General features: G+C 42.0%; 1 protein-coding gene across 4 annotated transcripts in view; it reads left to right on the top strand.

Moving 5' to 3' along the window:
• The window catches only part of ITGB8 (integrin subunit beta 8), a 57,037-nt gene extending 31,151 nt beyond the window's left edge, over nucleotides 1-25,886 (top strand). For all 4 annotated transcript variants that reach the window (XM_060280731.1, XM_060280730.1, XM_060280733.1 and 1 more), the window contains exons 4-14: nucleotides 1,266-1,512; nucleotides 3,470-3,635; nucleotides 4,846-5,004; nucleotides 7,220-7,315; nucleotides 7,398-7,487; nucleotides 10,678-10,812; nucleotides 12,567-12,948; nucleotides 17,665-17,890; nucleotides 19,298-19,398; nucleotides 20,692-20,858; nucleotides 20,953-25,886. In XM_060280731.1, coding sequence (XP_060136714.1) covers nucleotides 1,266-1,512; nucleotides 3,470-3,635; nucleotides 4,846-5,004; nucleotides 7,220-7,315; nucleotides 7,398-7,487; nucleotides 10,678-10,812; nucleotides 12,567-12,948; nucleotides 17,665-17,890; nucleotides 19,298-19,398; nucleotides 20,692-20,858; nucleotides 20,953-21,069 — 1,886 coding nt within the window. In that variant the 3' untranslated portion in view covers nucleotides 21,070-25,886. The remainder of the gene's footprint in view (nucleotides 1-1,265; nucleotides 1,513-3,469; nucleotides 3,636-4,845; nucleotides 5,005-7,219; nucleotides 7,316-7,397; nucleotides 7,488-10,677; nucleotides 10,813-12,566; nucleotides 12,949-17,664; nucleotides 17,891-19,297; nucleotides 19,399-20,691; nucleotides 20,859-20,952) is intronic.
• Nucleotides 25,887-26,233: the final 347 nt, after the last annotated feature.

Here is a 26,233-nt window from a genome sequence, read left to right as displayed (position 1 = left end):
AGGCTTCTCGTGTGTGCTACTTATTTATCACCAGAAGGAGGAGCACTCAACTCTTGCTGATGGGGAAAATCCAATTGCTAGCATGCAAGGGACCAAAAGGAAACTAGCCTATTCTGCTCATCATTGGCAGTAGTTCGGAGAAATAATGAGACAGAGGGGGAAAGAGAATCTCCATTGAAATAGAACAGGGCCGTCAGTAGAATGGGGAATGAGTAGATCTGGAGCCAAAAACACCCGGCCTGCTTATGTAGCCTCATCCACAGGCTGCAAACATGGGGAATTATTTGGGTGATTGGGTGGGGGGAGGAAAATCAGAATTCTGTGGACTGGGGCATCCTCAAAGTAGGTGGCAGCTTTTCCCGCCTTGGTCTCTTGCGCTTTCTTCCTCCAATCCCTGGTTGCATTCATTGTGACACACACAAACACAACAAAACAATCATCGTTAGCAGTAACACATGGTGGCATACTGAGAGGCAAAAGCAGGCCCCTGTTCACCCAGAAGTTGAAAACTAAAACAGACCATGGGCAAGAGCAAGACAGGAAAGGAAGAGGCTGGGGAGGAACAAACATAGACCAGTGCATTTATAAACACGTATAATCCATGGGGTCACGAAGAGTCGGACACGACTAAACGACTAAACAACAACAACAACAATCTGGTTAATCAAAATGTGGAAGATTGTAAATATGATTAAATTGCTGAATTCGATGAGAGCTAGAGTAGGAAGACGACAACCACATAATTATATTGTAGAAAAATTCAGTTATTTGCAATGTATTGGGACAACAAAGTAAACCCACATACATTATTATGCATCACATAATTTGACTCTCAAATACTTTTTTCTTTCTTTCTGAGTGCATGAGAAATTATTAATTACTATTGCCAATGGGAAATCCTATGTTTCTAATATTTAATATTATTGATGTGGTGTTCTGAAATATCATTTATTGTTTAAATAATTTTTTAAAAAATGTGTATATTAAGGGAAAGTGTGTGTTAGTGAAAGTAATGTATAAAATGTATTATACTGGAGGAAATTGCTTGCAAAAACCTACAGCAGAAATTGCATACAAAAACTTATCTATCAGCAGATTAACACTAAAATGCACACACACATGCATGCATGCATGCACCCACCTGGGAGAGTTAAGTAAATAAGCCAAAATAAATGGGATTTAGAAATAAGATATGCTTGCAGAATTTTTTAATGCAACATTGATACTCAGAAATACTTATTACACTTCTGTTTTTTAACTATCAGGATCTGAAGCAAGTTTTATGTTGAAAGTACAGCCACTGGAAAAGTACCCTGTCGACCTTTATTATTTGGTTGATGTGTCTGCATCTATGCACAAAAATATAGAAAAATTAAACTCTGTTGGATCTGATTTATCTCAAAAGATGGAAAATATTTCCCTTGATTTGCGACTTGGATATGGATCTTATGTAGATAAGACGGTGTCGCCTTATATTAGCATTCACCCAGGAAGAATTCATAATCAATGCAGGTAAGTAATTTGTAAATCTAACTGGAAGCGCACGTGTGTCCTAAACTAAACCATCCTATGGTGTAATCCTAACCATGTTTACTCAGAAGTAAGTCCTCCTGAATTCAATGGGACTTTCTCCCAGGTTAGTGAAATTAGGATTGCATCCTGAATTTAAATCTTTGAGGAGGGCAAGGTATGAAACAAATGATCTAATATTTCTATTTCATTTTGGTTTATCTGCTATAAACGGCTGCAGTGCCTGCATAATATTTTGTTACGTAACTGTGTTGATGTAACTGCTGCGCTGCTTCCTAATGTTTATTAGGGCAAGGGCACAAGGACCTATAGGGCAAGGTGGGGAAATGCTATCTCTTTTTACAAAAGTTGCTCCCATAAGCCACATTAAGTATTCTAAAATAAATTTAAAAAATCCTTCAGTAGCACCTTAAAGACCAACTAAGTTTTTATTTTGGTATGAGCTTTTGTGTGCATGCACACTTCTTCAGATACACTTGAAACAGAAGAGTCAGACCCTCATGTATATACAGAGGGTGGTGGGGGTGGGTGGGAATGGGTGATGGGCTGATGGGAGTGGTAAACCTGTAGATGGCTGTTAACGACTGCTGATGACTGCAATTGGTCCTGCGGGGGGGGGGGGGGGGAAGCAAGGGCAGAGGCGCTAAAGAAAGCTTGATCATGCATAACGAGATAAGAATCCTGTGTCTTTGTTCATCCCAGGTGGCTCCATGGTTTTAAGCTTGGTAATGAGTTCCAATTCAGCAACTTCTCTTTCCATTCTGTTCCTGAAATTTTTCTGTAATAAAACAGCTGTTTTGAGATCTTGTATAGAATGTCCTGGGAGATAGAAGTGTTCTCCTACTGGTTTCTCTGTCTTGTGGTTCCTGATGTCAGATTTATGTCCATTTATCCTTTGGCGTAGGGTTTGGCCTGTTTGTCCAATATAGAGAGCTGAAGGGCACCTGTAACTAAAATAAATAGTATGCACTAAACAATCAAGATTCTACAAGCACATCTTGTGTACGTGACATGAGTTTGCTTTTCTGTGTTGTTATAGCTGGGAGCAGAGGGCATAGGAGCTTAATTTGTGTCCTTTTCTATAAACTTATCCTAAAATGTATTGCAGCTTTTTGTTGCTGATGACTTGACTGGGGTTTGCTTGTGGGGTGGGGAGAAAGGAGATGAAGTGAGTTGCACCTGCCGGGGGAGGTTGCAGATGTTTTCCCTCTTCCCTGCTTCTCATGGCGTTCTTCACATTTGGCACCGTTCCCTATGGGTTGGATCCAATGTTAGCCATCCTTGGAGAAAAGTAATTGAATTTACTGGACATGACTATCTTAAGCTCCTTTAATTTAAGTGGATCTAAGCTTCAGGTTGGTTAGATCTGTCATTTCTCTGTCTTGTTTATTATTCTTTGTGGTGGGGAAAGGAGAAAGGCTTTTTATTCCAGTCTTTCAACCTCCACCCTTTCTTTCCATACATTATATAGGGGTCAGGGTCATACTACATAGTTTAAGGATGGTAAAACCTATAACCCTCCAGATGTTGGGCTCCACTCCCATCAGCTCCAGCCAGTATGGCCAATGGTCAGGAATGGTGAGAGCTGGAGACCCATAGCATCTGGAGGGCCACACATCCCCCACACTTGACTTAGTTCAGGCATCCCCAAACTTGGCCCTCCAGGTGTTTTGGGACTACAATTCCCATCGTCTCTGACCACTGGTCCTGTTGGCTAGGGATTATGGGAATCCCAAAACATCTGGAGGGTCAAGTTTGGGGATGCCTGACTTAGTTCATCAGCACTTACTCCCTTTTTGTAATAACATGAATTTGTGTTTAGTGTGTATATATTTATAGACAGCCAGAAATGTAGTGTGAGCCTTGTGTCGCTATAGCCAACTATAATTTCTAAGCAGAATTTTAATAGAATTTCACTTTTCTTCTTTTTGCCAAACAGCGATTATGATCTCGACTGTATGCCTCCTCATGGCTATATCCATGTTTTATCATTGACTGACAAAATAGCAGAATTCAGAAGTGCAATTAGCAAGCAGAAAATCTCTGGGAATATTGACACACCTGAAGGAGGCTTTGATGCTATGCTTCAAGCAGCTGTGTGCCAGGTAAGAGGCAGCCAATAAACCAGCAAAGGATCTACCTTTTATCCTAGTGTTTGATAGTTGATCTAATCCAGGCATCCCCAAACTTCGGCCCTCCAGATGTTTTGGACTACAATTCCCATCATCCCTGACCACTGGTCCTGTTAGCTAGGGATCATGGGAGATGTAGGTCAAAACATCTGGAGGGCCGCAGTTTGGGGATGCCTGATCTAATCCCATAGTTCTCCAGTGCTGTCTGCATATTGTAGCTTTTCTCAGAACCAAAGGAAGTTGTGGAGACTCCATTGCTTGTGGTGCTCATCTTGACCTTTTCTCTCCATGTCCATCATCATCCCTGCTCAAAAGTGCTTTAGTGGATATTTTTAGGGCTTCAAGTTCTGGTTTGAAAAAGCCAGGCCAGTTCCCAGCAGGTACCATATATGTGTGTTGGTATGAGGGTAGTTATTGCTGTTCTTGAAGAGTCACAGCCAAATCTAGAGCAATTGAGCAACTATGCTTACATTTGCTTAAAAACAACAAATGCTTTACAGTAGTACCTCAGTTTATGAACACAATTGGTTCCAGATGTCTGTTCATAAACTGAAGCGTTCATAAACTGAAGCGAAATTTCCCATTGAAAGTAATGGAAAGTGGATTAATCCATTCCAGACGGGTCCGCGGAGTACTCAACCTGAAGCGTACTTAACCCGAAGCATGGGTGTAATTGGTTCCGGAGGTCTGTTCATAAACTGAAGCGTTCATAAACTGAAGCGAACTTTCCCATTGAAAGTAATGGAAAGTGAATTAATCCGTTCCAGAGGGGTCTGCGGCGTTCGTAAACCGAAAATTCGTAAACCGAGGTGTTCCTAAACCGAGGTTCCACTGTATTTCATTTTCAGTATTAAAGCAATTCTTAAAATATTAAACCAGGGGTAGCCAAAGTGGTGCCCTCCAGATGTGGTCCGGAACTGCAGTTCCCATCAGCTGCAGCCAGCACGGCCATGGCAAGGCATGCTGGGAGTTGTAGTGCTATAACATCTCAAGGGCACAACATTGGCCACCCCTGCAGTAGATTAAAAAGTGAACCTTTGGGTACCTGTTGTGTCTCAGGCACTTTAAATCAAATAGAGCCTACAAACCAGTGCAGTATCTTTTAACTAATGCAGTGTCTCTTCTTCATTTGCTTTACCCCCGTTGTTAGCTTGGTTATTTTTTTTCCCCTTCCTTTCCTTAGAGCCAAATTGGTTGGCGCAAAGAAGCCAAGCGCCTGCTTCTCATGATGACAGATCAGACCTCTCACCTGGCGCTTGACAGTAAATTAGCGGGGATAGTAATCCCTAATGATGGAAACTGCCATTTGAAAGATAATGTGTACGTCAAAGCGACCAGTATGGTAAGGTATATGTCGTATACAGCATTGGCTTTGAACAGTGGTTTCCCCAAGCATTAGAAGGTTCTCTGTAATGAGATACTCCTTCTGGAGAGGTATGAACTTCAGCTAGAACCAGCTCACTCAAATGGTTTCAGCCTCCCGGTCAGTGCAGTGTGAGTAGCTTTTTTTTTCCTTCATCACCCCACCTCTTATTGAGGTCTGTTCTTCCCTGCTTACCTTATATGCTGTTCCAGATAGCCAGGAGTGGTAGAGGATGTCTCCTGCTCAAGGTATGCTGACACATTTTGTCGCAAGAATTAAACACTATGTTCGTTGTGAAAGCCTGGGATCACCTGGGGGAGACTGGAGTAAGCTATGTATTTTCTATTGTAAACCGAGTCTAGAGAAAGTGGCAAGTTTATGCTCAGGATGAGTTACTTGAGCAACACAAAACTAAAGGGTGCAGCGCCTTTTCTTCTGCATGCCGAAAGCTCCCATCTATTATAGCATCTGATCAGCCTGTGGGTAGAGTTGAATTTTGGTTAATATTTGTGGGTGCCCAATAAATGGTGTGAGATACAAACCCATACTGAGACCAGGCTCACATGCAGGATGAAGGAAAGAGGAAAGTTGTGAACATCAAAGTGTGTGTGTGTGTGTGTGTGTGTGTGTGTGTGTGTGTGTGTGTGTTTTCCATTTAACACACCTGCAAATGCACAGTGCCGTGCCTCAACACAGAGAAGTGCAGCTCCTTTTGTTCGCTTGCTGCTCTGTACTTTTCAATCATAAGTCCATTCATCCAGACTGCGCCTGACTCATTTACGGTACTTGGTCATCTTTCAGCTTCTTTCTCTTTCTTCTTCCCCCTTTTATTTGGGAGTGGGGTGGTTTGCTCTGCAGATATAGTAAGAGAGAAAATGTGGTGTTTCAGTCACTCGTATTCATATGATGAGTCAGGACCCACAGCAGTCACCACCTGACCTTAAGTGGGTTGCAGCAGCCCTGCTAGCACTGTTTTTTGTTTAGGGTATTTTTTAGGAAGAGTAGGAGACAGGGCAAAAATTAAAATGGATGCATAGTTTAAAAACACATTCAGGCTAAAGGTGGATTCTGATAATCAAACGACTGAAGACTACTGACCTAGCTTGCATACATGCCGACAGTTTCATTTAGTTAAGAGTATCAAGTGATAACTGCTGTTGCCATCTGATGAATGTAATATTGTCCTAAGGATTGTTTCACTACAAGCATTCAGGGATTTATGGTAGAAGAACAGTCAAGAGTTTGGGTGTAACCTTTGACGCCTCCCTTTCCATGGAGGCGCAGGTTGCATCCACAGCAAAGGTGGCATTTTTCCATCTCCGCCGCATCAAGCAGTTGGTCCCTTACCTCTCTCGCCCCGATCTGGCGACAGTGATCCATGCGACGATCACCTCCAGGCTTGACTATTGTAACTCGCTCTACGCAGGGTTGCCCTTAAAGCTGACCCAGAAACTCCAGCGGGTGCAGAATGCCGCGGCGAGGCTCCTTACAGGGTCCCGGCCGCAGGATCACATTCATCCAGTGCTTTACCAGCTGCACTGGCTCCCGGTGGAGTACAGGATCAGGTTTAAGGTGCTGGTTTTGACCTTTAAAGCCCTATGCGACTTGGGACCCTCGTACCTACGGGACCGCCTCTCCTGGTATGCCCCGCGGAGGACCTTAAGGTCCACAAATAATAATATTCTGGAGATCCCGAGTCATAAGATGGCTAGATTGGCCTCTACTAGAGCCAGGGCCTTTTCAGTACTGGCCCCAACCTGGTGGAACGCTCTTTCCCAGGAGACCAGGGCCCTGCGGGATTTGTCATCTTTCCGCAGGGCCTGCAAGACAGAGCTGTTCCGCCTGGCCTTTGGGTTAGACTCAGCCTGACCCCTGTGTTTTTCTCCCTCATGGCTTGGATTTATGGCCTACTTGAAATGAGGCTGCACTTTAAATTTTAATACTGTATTTTAATCTGTATTTTAATTAATTGTTTTTATGTTTTATTGTGGTTCTGTTGGTGTCAGCCGCCCTGAGCCCGGTTTTTGACTGGGGAGGGCGGGGTATAAATAAAAATTTATTATTATTATTATTATTATTATTATTATTATTATTATATATGTAAGGTTTCTTATTAATTTCACAATCATAGCATTCCTTTAGATCATATTAAACTACAAATGCCACACTATGTATCTCCTTTTTTTGTTTTCAGGAGCATCCATCACTTGGCCAGCTTTCTGAAAAACTCATAGACAACAACATTAATGTAATTTTTGCAGTCCAAGGGAGCCAATTTCACTGGTATAAGGTATTTTTAAACGTCAGAATTTCACAAGTTTTAAGATAATAATCACAGTGGCCTTTTAACTGTAACACTGTTTTTTCTGTAGGACCTTTTGCCTCTTCTGCCGGGAACTACTGCAAGACAGATAGAATCTCAAGCAGTGAATCTCAGTGACTTGGTGGTAGAAGCCTACAAGGTATATGCTTTGTGATGAATGCATTTTTCATTAATGTTGGTTTGGGGGAAGCAGCTGTTAAAATAAATATTCTGTGAGCTCCAGGTACAGGTGCAATATAGCAAGATAGTCAAGGAGTGTCTGCATACCTATAAATATATAAAACACTGTTCTCATATAATATTATATAGAACAGTAAAATATTATGGAGAAAACTATTAGATCTGTTAAAACCAATACCACAGTGTAAAATAATTATGGCCTAAGGTTAAACTTTTCTAGGATAAACACTCTCCTAATCTTCAGTCTTCAGTTTTGAGGAATAAGAAGGAATAAATTGCTGGGAAATATTGATGATTATGATAATAATACAGAGATGCAAAGAAAAAGCAGTCGATAAGAACACTGGAGGTCAATAGCAAAGCAGCCGGTCACCAGAATTCAAAGCTAAAGGCCCGTAGGGAAGGGCTGTAGTTTGGTGGTAGAACATCTGCTTTGCATGCAGAAGGTTCTAGGTTCAGTATCTGGCATCCTCAGGTAGGGTCTTCTGCCTCTAGCCAGGGAGAGCTGCTGTTGCCAGGCACCTTAGGGAGAACTGAGCTAGATAGCCCAATGGTTTGAGGCAGCTTCCTGTGTTCTAAACTCCTTCCTTTAGGCTAATAATAACTATCTAATCTACAAAATGTCCCAAAGTCCCATTCAACCAAATTTGCTGTGGTGAGGTCTGTGGTTGGTTCCAGGAGGGTTCTTGAATGAAAACAACTGTCCGCATAGATTAGAATGAAGCAAAAAGAAAAGAATCTAGAAAAAGTGAGCCTCTATCAAGCTTGGGTCAGAAGGAAATAAAAAGCTTCCTTTACTAGCAGCACATAGCTTTACCCAAGAAAATCACTTAAGAGTGGAAACTAAAGGCAAACTGCAAAAAAGCACATACCTTCTCTTTACTTCTGAGGAAAATCAAGCTAGTGTACAGTTATCAAGAAAATATGCCACTAGGACAGAGTGAGAAAGATAGGGGGCGGGTAGCCAGTGTGGTGCCTTTAATATGTTGTTGGACTAAAGCAGGCATCCCCAAACTGCGGCCCTCCAGATGTTTTAGCCTACAACTCCCATGATCCCTAGCTAACAGGTCCAGTGGTCAGGGATGATGGGAATTGTAGTCCAAAACATCTGGAGGGCCAAAGTTTGGGGAAGCCTGGACTACAGCTTCCTTCAATCCCAGCCAGTATAGCCAACGGTCAGGGTAGATGGGAGATGTAGTCCAACAACATCTAGGGGTACCATGTTGATTACTTTCTGTACTAGAAATGTTCCTATGCAGCAATTGGTTACACAATGTATCTTCACTGTTTCTCACTGAAATTAGTTGTAGCAATCAAATTGATTTATATCTGCTTCGTAACTAACCTTGCTTTGATGTTCCATTTTTAATTGGGGCAAATGGCAAGGAGATGCATTCTCGGAAGGATATGTCATCTCTCCAAAGCCATAATTTACAAATAGATAATGAGAAGACCCAGCAAAAATGACACCAATTAGAGCTGCGTCTAAACATCCCAAATTAAAGATCTGTTTAAGGTCTCAGCATCTAAAATTCTACTTCCCTACTTAAAAAAAACAGGCAAATGGTATATAAAAGAGAAAGTGATGAACCAAAAGAGAAACTTTTTGTTATGTGTGTGAAATTTCTTCCATTGCAGTTCACCTGAACTGAACTGTTGTAATTAAAAAATATCAGCTGCCTATATTTGATTAATGATGCGTCCAAGATACCTCTGAATTTCTCTGTAGTTTCAATTTTTAATTGGGAGTTTACCAAACAGGTGCCATAAAAAAGTTATGAGCTCATGGCATTTCTATAGATTTTGGGGTTGTTGTTTTTAACAGTTACCAGTTTAATTGGTCTTCCTCTGCTAAGCACACAATCAACAGAAATCTGGGCAACTTTGCATCTATGTCAAATGATGAGAACAGCTTCTTTTGCTCTCAGTTTCAAGACAGAAAACAGTTAATGGCTTCATCACAATTCACAGTTCCAACATTTTAGCGTAAAGAAACCCATATCTCACCTTTTCCCCAATACATCTTGGGTTCCAACATCAGGATGGAACTTACATGATGCACATTTGCTTGTGATAAGACGGCACTGTGAGCTTGCCCAGAAAGGAATCTCATTTTCATTAAATCTGATGGGTTTTTATCTGTATTCTAATTTTTCATAGAATTGTAGAGTTGAAAGGGACCGTGAGGGTCATCTAGTCCAACCCCCTGGGATGCAAGAATCTTTTGCCCAACGTGGGTTGAACCCACAACCCTGAGATTAAGAGTCTCATGCTCTACCAACTGAGCTATTAACATACTTAGTGCTCTGAGAGGCAGTGAGCACATTCAGAAAAATCATTTGGTGCAGCCCTGTACCAATTAAGACTGCATGGAGGGATTGCTTATTTGATTTTGTGTGTGTGTACATGAATAGATACTCCGTAAACTTAGAATATAATCCCTGGACTTAAAAAAGTATCACATCATGCAGGGAGAGAAGCTTCAAACATTGTCTTTAAGCCAAATCACTCCACGCTCCCAGCAAGTGTAGAGATGCTAGCAGCTACACACTGCCATGGCAGCCTTCTTGCCATAGCAAACAAGGGATTTGCTTGTCTCTGTCTCGTTTTTCTCTGTGATTAGCATTGCCAACAAAGAAAGCAGCTTGCACGGAGTCTCGTGCTCAATCTAGCAAGGATAAGAAAGGTCGGTGCCACAAAAGCAAGGGACATCATTCTCCATGATGGATGGATGGGGAGAGGGACATCCGGAAGTAGGTATTCTAGGTGCTAACAGCAGCAGTATTTTTAAAACCAGTGTCCACTCAGTAGACATAGAGCAGAATAAAGATGTTATTGTGTGAACTTGCCCTATAGTGGTAGAACGGAATGCTGGATTTGTCACTGACATTGTAAGATTAGCTGGAAACCCCAACATTGCTGTCCTCCTCTTCAGGATTACAAGTTCCCCTGGCATGGCTATGTGATATATATAAATGGAGTCTTTATACAGAAAACAATTTATTCCTTTATCCAGAGACAGACAGGCTCTTTTGTTTCAGTTAAATCCACTGAGTCAGGCATGCTGCCACTGTAGCACATATTGCCATGCAATGTGATGGAGCTCTCTCGGTTTTTGTTTTGTTTTGTCCCCCCCCCCCCCACTGCAGAATCTGGTCTCTGAAGTGAAAATTCAGGTGGAAAACCCCATCCAAGATATAAGTGTCAAGGTCACTGCAATCTGCCCTGATGGAAGCAGAAAAACCGGCGTGGAGGGATGCAAAAACGTGAAATCCACAGCTGAAGTATGGGCATTCCTTTATTCACAAAGGAGGCAAAATATTTGGTCAATGTTTTTATAATAGCTTTTTCAGTGGAAGAAAGATTTGGTATGGGTTTTAAAGTAAATATCTGTGGGTCGTAGTCTTAGGCCCTCCAGATTGTTCATGGAGTTTATTTCTGTGGAGCTTTGTTTTCCAGTTAAATCCATGAATAAACATTTCTGCTCCATGGTTAGCAGTAAGCAGCTGCCGTTTCAAATTTCCCCGGGCTTCCAGGAACGAGACATTGTGCCTGCTTGAAAGTTTTGATCCTAGAGCTAATCAATTAAAGTACATTTTAAATAACTGGTGTGAAGGCCATAGCTGCCATGTCTCCCGCTGAAAAATACGGGATCAGCAATGGCGCGGCACCAGAAGTCGCTTCTACGCATGTCCGGACATGCGTAGAAGTGACTTCCGGTGCTGTGCTACCCATGTATGGGCACCAGAAATTGGGCGGCGCCAGGACCCAAAATGGAACCTCCCTGGCAAGTAGGAAATCCAGGGGATTTACGGGATTTTTTCCAATCCGGGCTGCCAGCAGGAAACGGTTTAAAATATGGGGGTTTCCCGTGAAAAACGGGAGACTTGGCAGCTATGGTGAAGGCATGCACTTATTTTAAAGATGTGCCCTGAGGTTTTTGCTTCATTTCCTAAACCGTTCAGAGTTCCTGAAGGATGGTCATCAGAGTCATCTTTATTATTCCAGCACACATCTTTGTCCATGGCTAATGTTCTAGGGTGTTGTGTGTTGTACCCCTAGCTTCTTCATTTATATGCTCCTCTGTGTATGTGAGGCTCCTCGGGTAAAACAAATAAGCATTTTCAGTTTGGGAAGCTGACGTGTAAGCCACATTTCACGTCTGCAATGGATGAGTAGACTGGGGCATTACAATGTATTCGCAAACCATCACCAAAAGCAATAGCTTGCCCACAGTTAAGGAGACCCACTGTGCAGTGGTTTTTTCCCCCCTTTAGCCCTTACAGCTTCCATTCTCACAGAGGCAAGCCGCTTTTTCACAGAGGCAAGCCGCTAGTTTGTGGCAGCTGCTACAGAGAGAAACCAGTACTAGTGGCACATATAGTTCTGCTTGCATGTAAATTACTTTTTGTTGGTGGCCTCAGAATGCAGCTGCAGCATGCCAATTCAGGGAACACCAATGCATGAAGGTCACATATAACTGCTTGAGGATTAAGCTTTTTCATTGCTGTGCTTTAATAACAATCATTTATATGGGACCATCTATGACAGCATACAAATTGCGTCCAAATATCACATTGAAGGTGGTCCTAAGAGAGGAAAGAGATTCAGCTAGTGCAGGCATCCCTAAACTTCGGGCCTCCAGATGTTTTGGACTACAATTCCCATCTTCCCCGACCACTGGTCCTGTTAGCTAGGGATCATGGGAGTTGTAGGCCAAAACATCTGGAGGGCCGCAGTTTGGGGATGCCTGAGCTAATGCTTGTTGGTTTTAAATTATGGTTAATTCTAATAGGCCACCCTGTCTTATTCAGGATGATACCCGAAAACAATCCACACAGAGAGGGAGAGGGAGGGAGGGAGAGAATGGTGAAAGGTGTTCTCTCCCCCACCCCGCCAAGAAGTCAATGCTTTAAAAAGAATATATGCTTATAAATAACTTGCATTTTTCAACAGCTTCTATAAATGCCCCAGTACAATTATAGGGCTGCTTTTCAACGATACAGTAAAAGAGTGCTTCTCATTTTTTATATTGCAGGTGCTCTTCAATATTTCCATTGCCATGAAAGGATGTAGTACAACTGAAGGAAGAAAATACATGATGCTCAAACCGCTTGGTTTCAATGAATCAACCAGAGTTAATATACACAAAATATGTGCTTGTCAGTGTGAGGGCAGCATAAAGCACAAAAGGATATGTGTCGATGAAACATCTCAGGATGCAGAGACTTCGAGCTCCAGCGACAAATTCTCTTCTGAGCAGTGCAAAATGCCCAAGGGCCATCTAGTCTGCAATGGTCAAGGAGACTGTGTAGATGGGAAATGCATTTGCCACAAAACCAAACTTGGCACAATATATGGTAAATACTGTGAAAAAGATGACTTTTCCTGCCCTCATCACTTGGGAAACTTATGTGCTGGTAAGCTCCAGAATTTCACTCTATTTTACCAATTCAGCTTTCAGTCTTTTTCAGCTAAACCCATTTTCCAGAGAGCAAGCTCCATCAAACCTAGCAGGGTCTCTAAATAAACATGCACAGGAGTTTGCTGTTAACTAGATTTGTAGCTTTCCTTAACCCTAAGGCCCAAACTAAGTCACACTATTGCTAGATAACACCATGTACCTACAGCAGCATCAATATAGTTCCTCACTAAGTTACATCTGCAGAAATAGACTAATGTATGGCCTCAAGAAGCTTATGATATAAAATACACAAGGGGTGATGTGAGGGGAGGGGGGACCAGCAAGGAAAGGGAAAGAGGTGGCAGAAGAGCAGCTGTGGGCAAGTTCAGATATACATACTTAAAACTTGGTTGCCAGTGGGATTGAAGCAGATAAGTCAAAAACCACACCTGAAGAAGGAGAGATCTAGAGGAAAGGGTGTTTGTTCATCCAGTCTGGAGAGAGCTCCACACATCAGGGACGGTGACCGTGAATGGATGGACTCATTTTAAGAATCCAGGAAAACTTTGGATTGGTTAAGGGTATGATGAGTCTGGAATGAGCTGGCTAACTTGCTCCTCTGAGATGATGCCAAATAGTCTTATGCTGCACAGTGCCCTTGACACAAGAGCTTTCTCTATCTGCTGGGGAATCCCCCCAAAAGAGCATGCACACCAGATTATTTATTTATTTATTTACATACATTTGATGCAAATGACTGACACTAAGGCGACTCAGCTTCTTTTTGCTTCCATTTTCAGGAGAGCTTGCTAGTCGCCCAAATATGCAGCACCAGTGTGCAGCTCCACTCAGAAAACAAGGTTGCTCACTTGTAGCTATTGTTTTTCAGTAATTTATCCACACCCAGTCCCACCTTTTGGGAATCCACTCCCAGGTTAAAATATGGCAGTGGGGATCTTAAGGAGGGAAATAATGTCGCCTCGGGTGTGCCCAAAACAACCAAGTGTTCACTTCCGGTCAACCGCGCCATCTTCTCAGTCAGAGGTCCGTTCAGCGGAGTTGACCTCAGCGCTTCAGGGGGGGCTGCTCCAGCACAGCAGAATCCCCAGAAGAGCCCCAAATCAAGCGTTTTGGGGACCCGGCGTCTGGCGGGCGCCAAAAGCAGGCTCCCCCCTCCCCGGTAAGGCTCTGTTTTGAGCCCCCGAGTGCGAGGGGGTAGAGCTGCAGCACATCAGACTAAGATTGCTAACTCTGACAGCGCGAAGCTGCGTGACTGGGAGAGAGCAGCGGTTGATTCTTCCAAGGAAAATTGTCAAAAGCAACAGACTGTGAGTACATTGATTTATTGGATCAAAATTAGGAAAATCTGGCCATGGGTGAGAGATTTAAAAAAATGGAGGTCCATCTCTACCCACTGATTGACTGGGAAGCAGTAACGTGTCCCGAAGCCGGAAAGGAATTTGGAGTGCTTTAAACCTCCAAGGAATGAACATAAATTCCTCTCTTAGGCAGGGTGAAGGGGGGAAGAGTCTTTTTTAAGGAAAATCCCTGCAAAAAGCAGCAATTGGGTCTGGGAAAAGCCTCTCCTTTGCCCTGGAATCGGCACCACAGGAGAATCAGCTAGACCCTATTATGATGTCACAAAGGAATGGAATGTGTTTATTGCCTAAAGTGTGAACTGTTGCAATGGAGTGAATAGATACTTTTGACATTAAAAATTGCAACTGTTCTTTTACTGAATGGCTACAAGAATCTAAAGCTTTGAAAAGAAATCTCTATGGAAACTTTTTTAGCCAATTTGGATACAATTTCTGCATTATGTGTTTCAAGTATAGACTCGATTATTTCTAGTTCTCTAATCTCGGTTCTGCCCTTAAAGTTGGAAAGAATGTCAACATCCGGAGCTGCACCTGGTTTTCAACAGAGAGTACTAAATCTGCTGTGGGAACTTACAAATGGGCAGCATTGGTTCAGTTTGCAATTGGAAAGGACTAAGAAATTAGTTGAGGGAAAGGAAGATGGATTGGCAATTCAAGAAATTACAGTGGAGGGAAGAAAATATGAAGAATCGGTCCCTGAAGATAAGGCGATAGACTTTAAAGAGGAAAAAGAAGGAGAGAAAACTCATCAAGGTGCATCAGGGAACTTTAATACTGCAGGGATGGAAGAACAAGAATTTATTTTGGGACTGAATTTACAAAGAGGGAGGGAAAATGTGTTGTTTTGGGAATGGCAAGAGAGACATCTTATAGAGTTAGGAGGGCAGAGGGAGGGGAGAACAAAAATCTGGGTGGTGAATTATGTGAGAATGGGAGTGAGATGAGAAATGAAATTGTAGTGGTTATAGGATTGAAAAAATATGGATTTGAACACGGGCCGTATTATGGAATTTCCTGTATCGACAGGGAAAAAGAGACCGGGGGGAGGATGAGGCAGGAACAGATGAAGATGTAGATGATACTTGAGAAATTAAAGAAATGAATAGCTATATGAATTTTTCTTGGAGAGGCTTTTAGGCTAGGGAGGGTAAAATTGTGGTATGTAGGTGTGAATTGAAGAATATGTTTAGGATAGTAAAATAGTAAATGTAAGTGGACTCAGACAGTTGAGCGGCTTACCGCCTCTGTTCTTCTTCTCTATCTTGGAGCCTCTTGGTGGCAGGGAGAGGCTTTGGGGGGAGGAGAGAGGGGGGAGGTTGGGAGAAGCTTAACTATAATAAAGACCACCTCACGACTGTCTGCCCCCGGGGCTTTCTTGTGTTTTTAAGATAATGGGGAAAATTTTAGTGTATGGAAACTGCTAAGGACAAAATAAATTTGTTTTTAAAAAAATGAAACTCAGAAGGGTGAGAAGTCCACAAGACAATGTTAAGTAAAATGAGGGTTAAAAATATTGATTTATTTGTTTGTATTTTGTTATGTTTTTCTCTTTGTTATTTTTTAGTTTGTGTATATGTGTTGTGAGGTATTTGCTTTTGTTTTTTACTGTATTATGTTTTATTTTAAAATGAATTTTAAAAAAATTGAAAAAAACAAAAACAAAACAAAACAACCAAGTGTTAGGAAAGTTCCCTCCAACTTGAATATATGTCTGTTGATGACTTTCCTGCCATGCGAACTCTCGTTTGCATGTGGATTCCTTCCCAAGGGCAATAGTTTCAAGTAAGCAACCTTATTAATTTCCCCAACAGCTTGTGAAGTAGGTTAGTAAGTGAAGCTGGGAGTTGTTAACTTGCCCCGGGCCACCTAGGGAATCTCATGGCTAGGTTTTTCTTCAGTTCTGGTCTACTGTCAGATGTTCTTTGCATCAGCTATGTCCATCACATGAAGAACGGCCATGCTTGCTGGCCCAACCATTGTGTCCTTGCTACAGCACACTCACCCACACCCTCCATGCATTGTGTGGAAGTGTGGTGATCCTTCTCTACATGTGTAGGTTCCCCTTGTGGTGTAGAACCCCGCACAAATGTTAACCGCAATACCTAAGAAATAGTCGGTTTTGTACTGCATATGTCAGGAGTGGAGAACCAAATGTTGCTGGATTACAGCTCCTCTTATCCATGACTATGAGTCATGTTGGTTGAGAAAGGTGGGAGTCAGCATCTAATGACATCTGCTGGCATATGTAGCTTGTGGTTTAACAACTATCCCTTCTTCACAGTTTCGGTGTATTCATGGCACCAAAACTCTACTGAAAAACAACCAAACCGATAAATATTTTTAAAGAGCTCTCAATTTCAACCCACATACCTTTCTTAAACTTTTTTTTAAAAAAGGGGGGGAACACATTAATTGTACACCTCATCTTCCCACCCTGATATTCTCAGGCAGATCAATTACCTATTTTCCATCTCTTAAGCATCTTGAGTAATGCTTAACCACTAGGGTGATGTCTTTTTTACAACCTCATTTCCCTGTATCATAATTTGATGAGCTTTCATTAAAGATTAGATAAAATCTTACTTTCAAAGAGATTTGATAAGATCTCACGGACAAAATGATTTTAAAAAATTTATTTATCAGTTTTTTGACCATTTTTAAAGTCACTGTAAGCAGATATAAAATTGAACCCAAGCTTTAGAGTCACATATATACAACATTATAAAGGGCCATCAAACACACAAGGAAGCTTTTTTTACTGCAGTAACAGTATAGACGCTGCTAGAGGACGATGTTTTGCTACCTCTCCTGTAGGTTCTTTTCCCAGCATGCCCGGCAGGGTCTGCTGGCTGAGTTTTGAGGTCCCAAAAGGGGGCTTTTACCTTGTGCAGGTGTGACATTTTTATACCCTATGTAGCTAGGAACACTCCCCATTGTAGAATGTGGTGTTGTGCCCAAATGTGATACGAAATATATATAGAATTGTTAATACAATTTTATGAAATGGTAAAATGGCATACAAAAAAAATTAAAAACGGTTTGTGCGTAACCTTTTTAAATATTTCAATGGAATATACCTACCTCATTTTAGTCATTAATAGGCAAAGGTTCATCCATTTGTGCTACAGGAAATAATTTTTGAGGGGGGGGAATGAAAAGGTCATTAACCTATTAACCACATTTCCACTAAGAAGCAAAATATGTTACCATCTTCTTTAAACCAATAATCACTTAAAGGTGTAATTAGTTTTCAGAAGCTGTGATCAATAAGGGTCGGCACAGGAGACCTTGGAAGCCCCTCTCTAGTGAGTCATGTACCCAGGGCCTCACCCATTCCTCCTCTGCCCTTGTAGGCAACGGCGAATGCGAAGCAGGCAAATGCAAATGTTCTAGTGGCTGGGAGGGTGATCGTTGCCAGTGCTCCTCATCGTTACGGAAGCACTGCATGAATTCAAATGGCCAGGTCTGCAGTGGAAGAGGAACTTGTGTGTGTGGAAGATGCAAATGCACCGATCCCAGCAGTTTGGGCCATTTGTGTGAATTCTGCCCTACTTGTAGAATTGCTTGCAGTGACAAACGGTATGTTTCCTCAGATCAAATTATTACTTGTCTTTTTTTTTTATTGCAGTCTCCTTAATTGCAGGTATGGGCAATATATACTGCACATTCCTACTGGCACTTCTTTTACGGCTGCCTTGTGGCATCTTACCAAGGGGCTGGTGATTCCAAGGAATAAAATCCACAGCATTGATCCATCTTCTACAAAGTGATGGTCTTATCATTTCCAGGATACTCGATAGGTCGATCACTTTGGGCTGACCCTCATGAGTTACTGACACACATTATGTCCCATACAATAGCCCTTAATCGAGGCTTTTTAAGGGCTAAGGACTTCCCCTCTTGTTTGGCTTGCAATGGAGATTAAGGTTGCCCACACTTTTTGCTAATCAGTGCAATCTTGTGGAAGCTGAGTACATTAATTGCTCTTCATCCTGCCCACCCCTCACATCCCAACCTTCCAGTGAGGGTTAAGTTAATGTCATGGCCCCTCGCGGAGTGTATTTTGTGCTTCTTTGTTATTGCCTGAGAATCCCGAACCCTCTTGCTTTGGGCCAGAAGGGTTTGTACAATGTGCTAGGCTGCACTCACCATGAAGTTGACAAGCTGACTCCCATTCTGTGACTCCCTGTTGACTCAGGCTATTCATGACTAGAAAGCAACACTTGAATGCTGGTGCTGACACAGAGAAGAGTGGCCTTTCTGTCTCTTCCTGCACCTCCATTTAGCAACTGCAATTGTTCTTAAGCTACAGATCCCAGAATTCCCCAGAGGCAAAGAATACGGTTGGAAAGGCAATTGTTGGGATACAAGTTGTTGTTGCTTCTCAGGGCAAAGTCTGGGTGGGCAGGATGTGGTCAATCAGCTTTAATTTACCAATCTCTGTCCTGCATTATCGGTCTGAGAAGTAGTAAAAGACTGGTTAAAATGTACCTCCTGGGACTTTTTCACGCTCTGAAAAGCTCATCGCTAGCTCAGTTCCTAAGGATGCTGATAAATATTATTTTAAATCCCAGTCATTCAACTACACGTACCGGAGGCTGGAATTTTATTATGTGGTTGAAATTCTGAGGTTTTCTTATATCTGGTTTTTGTGTGCGCGCAAATCTAAATTATTTTTGCTTTGATAATAACTGATTTTCAAGATTGCTGTTTTTATTTGTTGTAAGCTGCTTTAGAAGGCTTTGCCCAGAAAAGCAGTATGTAAGTATTTTGAAAGAAAGACTAGCTAGATGGCCGTTTGTGTATCATTTTTGATACCTGGCCATCTTCTCTCTTAAGCAATCTTGAATGGGGGCAAGCTGTACTGTTGCTGTTGCTAGTAACTACATGAAACAAAATGCTGAGTTTATTGATCCCTGATTTTACTTCATAGTCATGGGTAATCCAGAAAGAAAGATAGATATTCAGTTGTGTTCTGGTTTACAGGAATTGTGTGCCCTGTCTTCACTCCAACTCGTCTCAAATTGCCCTGGACCAGTGCAAAACTTCGTGTGCTTACAGGTTGCATTATACTGAAAAATCTTCAGGTAAGTGAAAAACAAAATCATCAGTATCAGATTGCCTACAGTTGCCTTGGTGACACAGCGAAGAGACTGGTTTTTGTGGATTGTAGCTCAAAAGAACACTACTGATATGGAGGTTGTTGGTTTTTTTTTTTTTACTATAGAAGGCATTCCTTGTTCGAGCTAGTATTAATAATTTCACACAATAATTAAGGCAAAATCTCTTTTCTCTTGAGAAAGTAAAACCTAAATTACAGAAAATGTGGTTGGCTGGCATTGGCTAAATGTCAAGGTCAGGCATTTCTAGGCCTTTGAGAAATTAATTCTGCTAATGACAAAAGCAGACACAGTAATACAGGAACGAATATTTCTATAAGCCTATTATTTCACACTCTGCTTCTCCATATACAGCTACTCTTATTCCACATTATGAGGCATGAACAGTTGAAACAAAATGTGCAGTTGAGTCTAAGGCTTTTAAAGCATATCCCACCCCTCCTATTATCTTGGGAACGGTAGTTTACCCCTCACTGAGTTACACTACCCTGCACATGTAACAAACTTGTTTCCTGGATTCTTGCCCCCCTGGCAAGCAGGGGGCTTGAAATATATCGCATGTATGCAGTCTAACTCTATAAACTTAAGAAACCCTCTTCTTCCAAATAAACTCCCCCAGAATTAAGATCATGTCCCCGATCTCTTAACAGTACAGACACTACCAAAGGTGGGGCTCTGATCCCTAGAGAAACAGAGGCAGCTTGGTGGTGGCTCCATGAGGCAGTGCAGGCAGAGAAAACTGCACTGCATCCTCCAGCAAATTGACCAGGAGAGCTCTTTTAAGTTGTCCAGAATTTCTGGACTCCCACTGAGGTGAAAGGACCTCTAGAACCTTTGAAGACCTGGTGTGACCAACTGGCTACACATTTTGAAGATACAAACTTTCAACTTCAGAGAGAGATAATGATGGTGGCTTGAGTGAATGGTGGTTTTCAGCTGCGTTCCTACCTTCAGTTATTTGTACACTGCTTGGAGAATGAAATCTAGATAAATAAATCATGACTTGATGCTTTTTGCTAGCTGAGATCAGTGGTGTAACTATAGATCTGCCTAACATGTACATTCTTTTTTGGATAATGCTTTTTAAGAATAAGGTGCCTTTTTGTATATATGGCAATAAAGATGTCATTTATTATATTATTCAACAAAAGTACAATTATGAATTACTTTCTCGTATTAGGGTTTGGCTTTATCTTTTAGGTTGATTGCATGGACCTTTTGAGGGGACAGTGTGAATTTTACTACTTCTTCTTTTTGCAGAATGCACAGCCGATGATCCAAGCCACTTCAGAATCTTTTTCATAATTTTTATAGTTACGTTTCTGATTGGGTTGCTTAACGTGCTTATAATCCGACAAATAATTCTGCAGTGGAGCAATAACAAAATGAAAACTTCATCTGATTATAGAATATCTGCAACTAAAAAGGTAATTGATGTCGCTGATCCATAATGCATTTTTTTTTAAAGGAATGCTAGGTGTGTGGGACTTTCTGACCATTTATATTCTCTCCTCCTTTAAGGATAAAATGTTCTTGCCCACTGTTTGTACAAAAACGGTAACCTACAGACGTGATAAGCCCGAAGAAATCAACATCAGCAAGTTACAAGTAAATGAAACTTTCAAATGTAACTCCTGAAGACAGGCTGCTTTCTTCAAAGCTTTGTTTTCTCAGCCAAGAAGTTTATTTGAAAGATACTTTGGGGGTTTGTGGTTTGAATACTGTAATGAGAAACTGACCTGAAAGCCTAGTTACACAACATGGCTAGATTTCAAACAGAGCTGCTCCATTTTGGGGGAAAACAAATGTGCATTAACTACTGATTAACATGATTAAACCAATTAAAGCACAGATAATTTGGATTGGAGCCAATTCAGTCCCATTTAGGATCAACAGGATCAAATTGGCTTAAATTTGACTGTTCTGGCATAAGCAGGCTTCCTACCTGTTCACAACACCACTCTGCATTGTAGCACTTTAACGTAACGTAACTTATTTAGTATTTAGCATTGCCACGTAATGCTGATCTGAACTGGTGTTGCAAACGCACTGATCTCACTTTAGTTAAGGAAAGGTTTGGTCTACATTTCCCAAACTATGTAAAGCAAAATGTAGCTGGCACAAAATCAGTGACAGGTCAACCGTTGGCACTTAACTCCTGTTCTGAGCACTGGGGAGAAAGCAGATCAGAAAGAGAAAAAAACGTGGGACAGAATACCCACAGAGAGAATTGCCTGCAAAACAAAACAAAAAAGATTGAAACAATTCCTTGCCACTATCACTCTGGCCCCGATAATCGCAAGCCTTGATGTCCTACATTGCACTAATCTGGAGGAGAGAGGCTAAGTAGGCTTGCATCCAGCCTACTAAAAAGCAAAAACACTAAACAGAGCAATCTAATCCCCCCCTACCCAGTCATTGTGGATGGTACTTGGATGAGACGCAGATATTTCTCCAGCCTGACTCCACTGGCCTCCACCACCAGGAGAGCTCCATCTTCAGCAAGATAGCCCTACCAGCAAGAAGCACCCTAATGCACCTTCCAAAATGGTTGGTGGAAACTCCTGAAACACAGGAGATGGTGGAGAATCCTGTGCTGATCCCTATCTGCTGCCGTGTGATGGTCACAGGCACTCTTCTCTGCACCAGCCTGGGAGGTAGCACAGCCAACAAGTGTCTCCTGCTCCCACCTCTACCTTCTGCCCTGGCTGGCACAAGTGGAACTGACTCTTAAGGCTACCATCCTACAGCATGCTTTGCCTAAGGCTAGCTCTGTTTCTGTCCCTGGGTCATAGTCCCCATGCCAGCATGGGCTCAAAATGGTAAGGGTCCTAGCGGGGGGCCACGGGTGGGGGGTTGTGTTCCTTCTGGCACCTCAGTAAGGCGACTCGACTCATGTCCTGAGAACCACTGCTTTGTGTGAAGGAACGAATATGGTGATCGTTCTGTGTTGCATTTCAGAGAACACTAGATAAAGGTATAAGTACGTTTGTATACAGAGCACACTTTATGAATCTCTTTTCTGTGCGTACTAACTATTCTGCCTTTGTTTGCTTTGAGTCTTTCTAAAATTGGATAGAATTGTTTTGTGTAGAAGACTGGAATAATCAAAGGGGTTAATCACTACTGGATTTTTTAAGATAATTTTTTATAATGGCTCATTGTTACTTACGAATAATAACTACATCAAGAAGACACACTAAAGCTTTTGACTCAATTTGACCAGGGTGTGTTTGTGTGTGTACGTGTATTACACACACACACACACACACACACACACACACACACACACACACACTATATTTTCCATTATATATAATGGAAAATATAGTGTTAGTGCAGGAAAGTGTGAGGTGGTAAGCACATGAGAAGATGGCAGTAGAGGAATAGAGCAGGCTGAGTCAGTCCCCACTCCTGCAGGTCTCTTGTCAACCAAAAATTAAAGCTGGTATATTTTAGTGTTTTAAAGCTCTGCCCCTGTTCCATGCATGCATGGAACTCCTTTCCTAATGCTATTGGAAGCTCTTTGCATCCATCCCATTGCATACAAGAAGGATTCCCATAGTGTTGGAGGGACATCTGGAGCTGGGCATTATGACCCTGTGGATTTTTGAATGAAAAATTATTTATTTTTGGAGACAGTGGAGTTGTGCTCGGTTGAGGCCACAGCGCTCAAAAACTGCACAATCATAGCACTTTTAGAATTAGAATGTATCCTGTTCTTTGAAAAAAAAATGCAACTCCTCTTGCTGAAACAACCAAATCTCTTTGTGTTTTTATTCAGTCTCCCCGATACTTTGCACACTCCTTAAAAAAGGTACGCAATTAGTGCCAATATACTTAAGTATGTCAAAAGGAACATCATGCTATCCACGATTCCTGCCTACAGATATGCCAGGTTTTCCTTCTGTTTGTCATGCCACAATCTGTTTCATACTTCAGTATCGCTATACAATTCGAACACATCTAATTTGCAATGTATATTTTGCAGTGGTTTTTGATACCTTTTGCTTCCGTCAAGTTTTAATGTGTACTGTATTTTTTATATATTTTTTGTAAAAGCAAACATGGATGAGTCCTGTTTTTATAGATTCAGTGCTTAAAATGTGTAGGCTCTTTCTAGGAAAGAGGAGTTCAGAGTAAAAATAATTTCCCGTTGTTCAATATAAGATTAAACACTTTGAAATCACTGTCATAACTTCTGTTGAAGCTTAATACATGTTTTTATTTAAAATGTATTTTTGTAGTGTTCATGACTAACTTTTTTATTTCAGTTTTATTTATTTATGTGTCACTTTAGTACATTGTGAAATAGTTTATTTTTCTATGAGAGCTGCAATAACTATGGCTTAGCATTAATTTAATGCAAAATTATTGTACTTGGTCTCTAACGTTAAAGAAATATTGTCTCTAATCCATGGTTGACATTCTGTTATTTTGCAATAATATTTAAACAAAAAACCTGTAAACGTCTTCCCTCTTAATTTATTTTCCTATGAAGTTTTGCCAAAGAGTTATTCAGCCCCATTGCTAAAATCCTACACATTATCATTCATGTGTAAGTCGTATGGGTATGAATTTGAACAATATATGCCCACCTGCCCACACTTGATGCCATATGCGCTGTCAAGTGTGCGGCATGTCGAGAGGCAGCTGCATCCACTGTGTGACTTGAGTCGCACTAGCAATAAATACCTGCAAAAAAACCTTTTAACTCCCTGCCTATCACCTGAAGACCAGCTGGTCAATATGGCGTCAGATAATTGACTGAAGGATGGTCCCCACTCATCTACCAAAGTTCAAACCATTTCCTCGCCCCTGCTATACACAAGATGGAATCCTGTGGAAACATACGAGCCAAAGGGCATGAGTTGTGAGCAGTTATATAAATCATCTTTTCAAAGTGTCTCCAAAATGCATGTCTTTCGCCCAATTAGCCGGGCTCATTCCCCCCCTCCCCCCTGCTTTAATCAATCAGGAAGGGCAAGGGTCAAAGAAATACGTGGTGGTATTCTGCCACCACATCTCCTTCCTCACATCTGGTGGCCAGGCTTTCAGCCTCTCAGACTCAAAACACATAGCCATTATCTCACAGCAACACTCCTCCCTCCTTATGAAAGCAAAATGAAAGGTCAGAAAATACCCACTCGGTATACGACAGAGAAATACAATCAATATGCCACCCTCTCACAATAGGACCAAAGAACAAAAATGGGGACGAGAAAATGCAAAGCTCCAAAAGGCCAGGTTGGGGACCTGTCAAGTCGCAAGACACAATGGACTTCCAGGAACAGACTCAAACCTTTCAATACCAGTTGCTAGAGAAGAGCAGTGGGGGGGGGGCTGTCGCCCACGTGCCTTGTTTTGGGGCTTCCCAGAAGCATCTGATTGGCCACTGTTGAAAACAGGATACTGAACTAGATAGGTATTTCATGTGATCCAGCAGGGCTCTTGCGTTCCTTTGCATTGTTCTCTTTAGTTGTCAAGGTAAAGGCAAAGGGACCCCTGACCATTAGGTCCAGTCGTGACCGACTCTGGGGTTGCGGCGCTCATCTCGCATTATTGGCCGAGGGAGCTGGCATACAGCTTCCAGGTCATGTGGCCAGCATGACAAAGCCGCTTCTGGCGAACCAGAGCAGCACACGGAAACGCTGTTTACCTTCCCGCTGTAGTGGTACCTATTTATCTACTTGCACTTTGAGTGCTTTCGAATTGCTAGGTGGGCAGGAGCAAGGACTGAGCAATGGGAGCTCACCCCGTCGCGGGGATTCGAACTGCCGACCTTCTGATCGGAAAGCCCTAGGCTCTGTGGTTTAACCCACAGCGCCACCCGCGTCCCTTAGTTGTCAAAGGACAACCCAAAAGAGTGCTTTCTCTTTTGCATTACCCCTTTGATGGTGAGCCTTGGTGGAAATATCTCCCTGGCTATGCCGCCAGGCACCATAGCTCTTTCCTGGGTGCAACTTCCAAAGTGACTTCATGAGTCTTGGTGCTCTTTCTACTCAGCAAAGAGGCAACAAGGAAGTCGACAACCATCTTCCTCCTCTGGGGCTTTGTTTGGTTTTTCTAGCGCCATTCTCCATGCTCGGCAGCTTCCATGGCAGGACCTTTGTACTCGGATCTTGAGAGGCAGTTTTACTTATGCAGGCCTCCCCACCTAAACTAAAGCACACAAAAACTAATATTGGTTTCTATTGTCCACAAGAATGAAAACAAATCCGTAGGACTTTATCCTGCTGCTTTGGGGTTTTATTGCAAATGAAGAATGGGATTGCAGTGGGAACAGCTAAATCTCTACAAAGCTTACCATTTCACTGTTACCATTCTTGTTCTTATTTTCTTTCATTTAGTGGTTCCAGTTGTTTGCTGAGCATAATCTCTGCATGCTCCCAAGAACTTTCAGATATATTGAATTTGCAGCTTGACCCCTAGGACAATCAAGACAACAATATTTTGTCTGAGTCGCTCTCTCTCTCTCTCCCTCTGTGTGTGTGTGTGTGTGTGTGTGTGTGAGAGAGAGAGAGAGAGAGAGAGAGAGAGAGAGAGAGAGAGAGAGAGAATCTATCCATTACCAATATTCTTTGAGAGATGCTATCTATGTCACCATTCAAAAATAAGGAGGGAGGTAGAAAACCAAAAGGAGGAAATGGAGGATTGAACCTTGAACAGGAACATCAAACCTCAGTGTTTCGTTGCAAGTCCCAGTTGGTATACCTTAGGTTTGAAAGGGATGTGGATTCCACAGATGTTTTGTGCTGTCTTATTTGTACATCTGGACACTGACTAATAATGGTGGCGGTGA

This window comes from Zootoca vivipara, chromosome 12 (genome assembly GCF_963506605.1).
Source record: "Zootoca vivipara chromosome 12, rZooViv1.1, whole genome shotgun sequence".
NCBI classification, from domain to species: Eukaryota; Metazoa; Chordata; class Lepidosauria; order Squamata; family Lacertidae; genus Zootoca; species Zootoca vivipara.
This window is presented reverse-complemented; position numbering and strand designations above follow the sequence as displayed.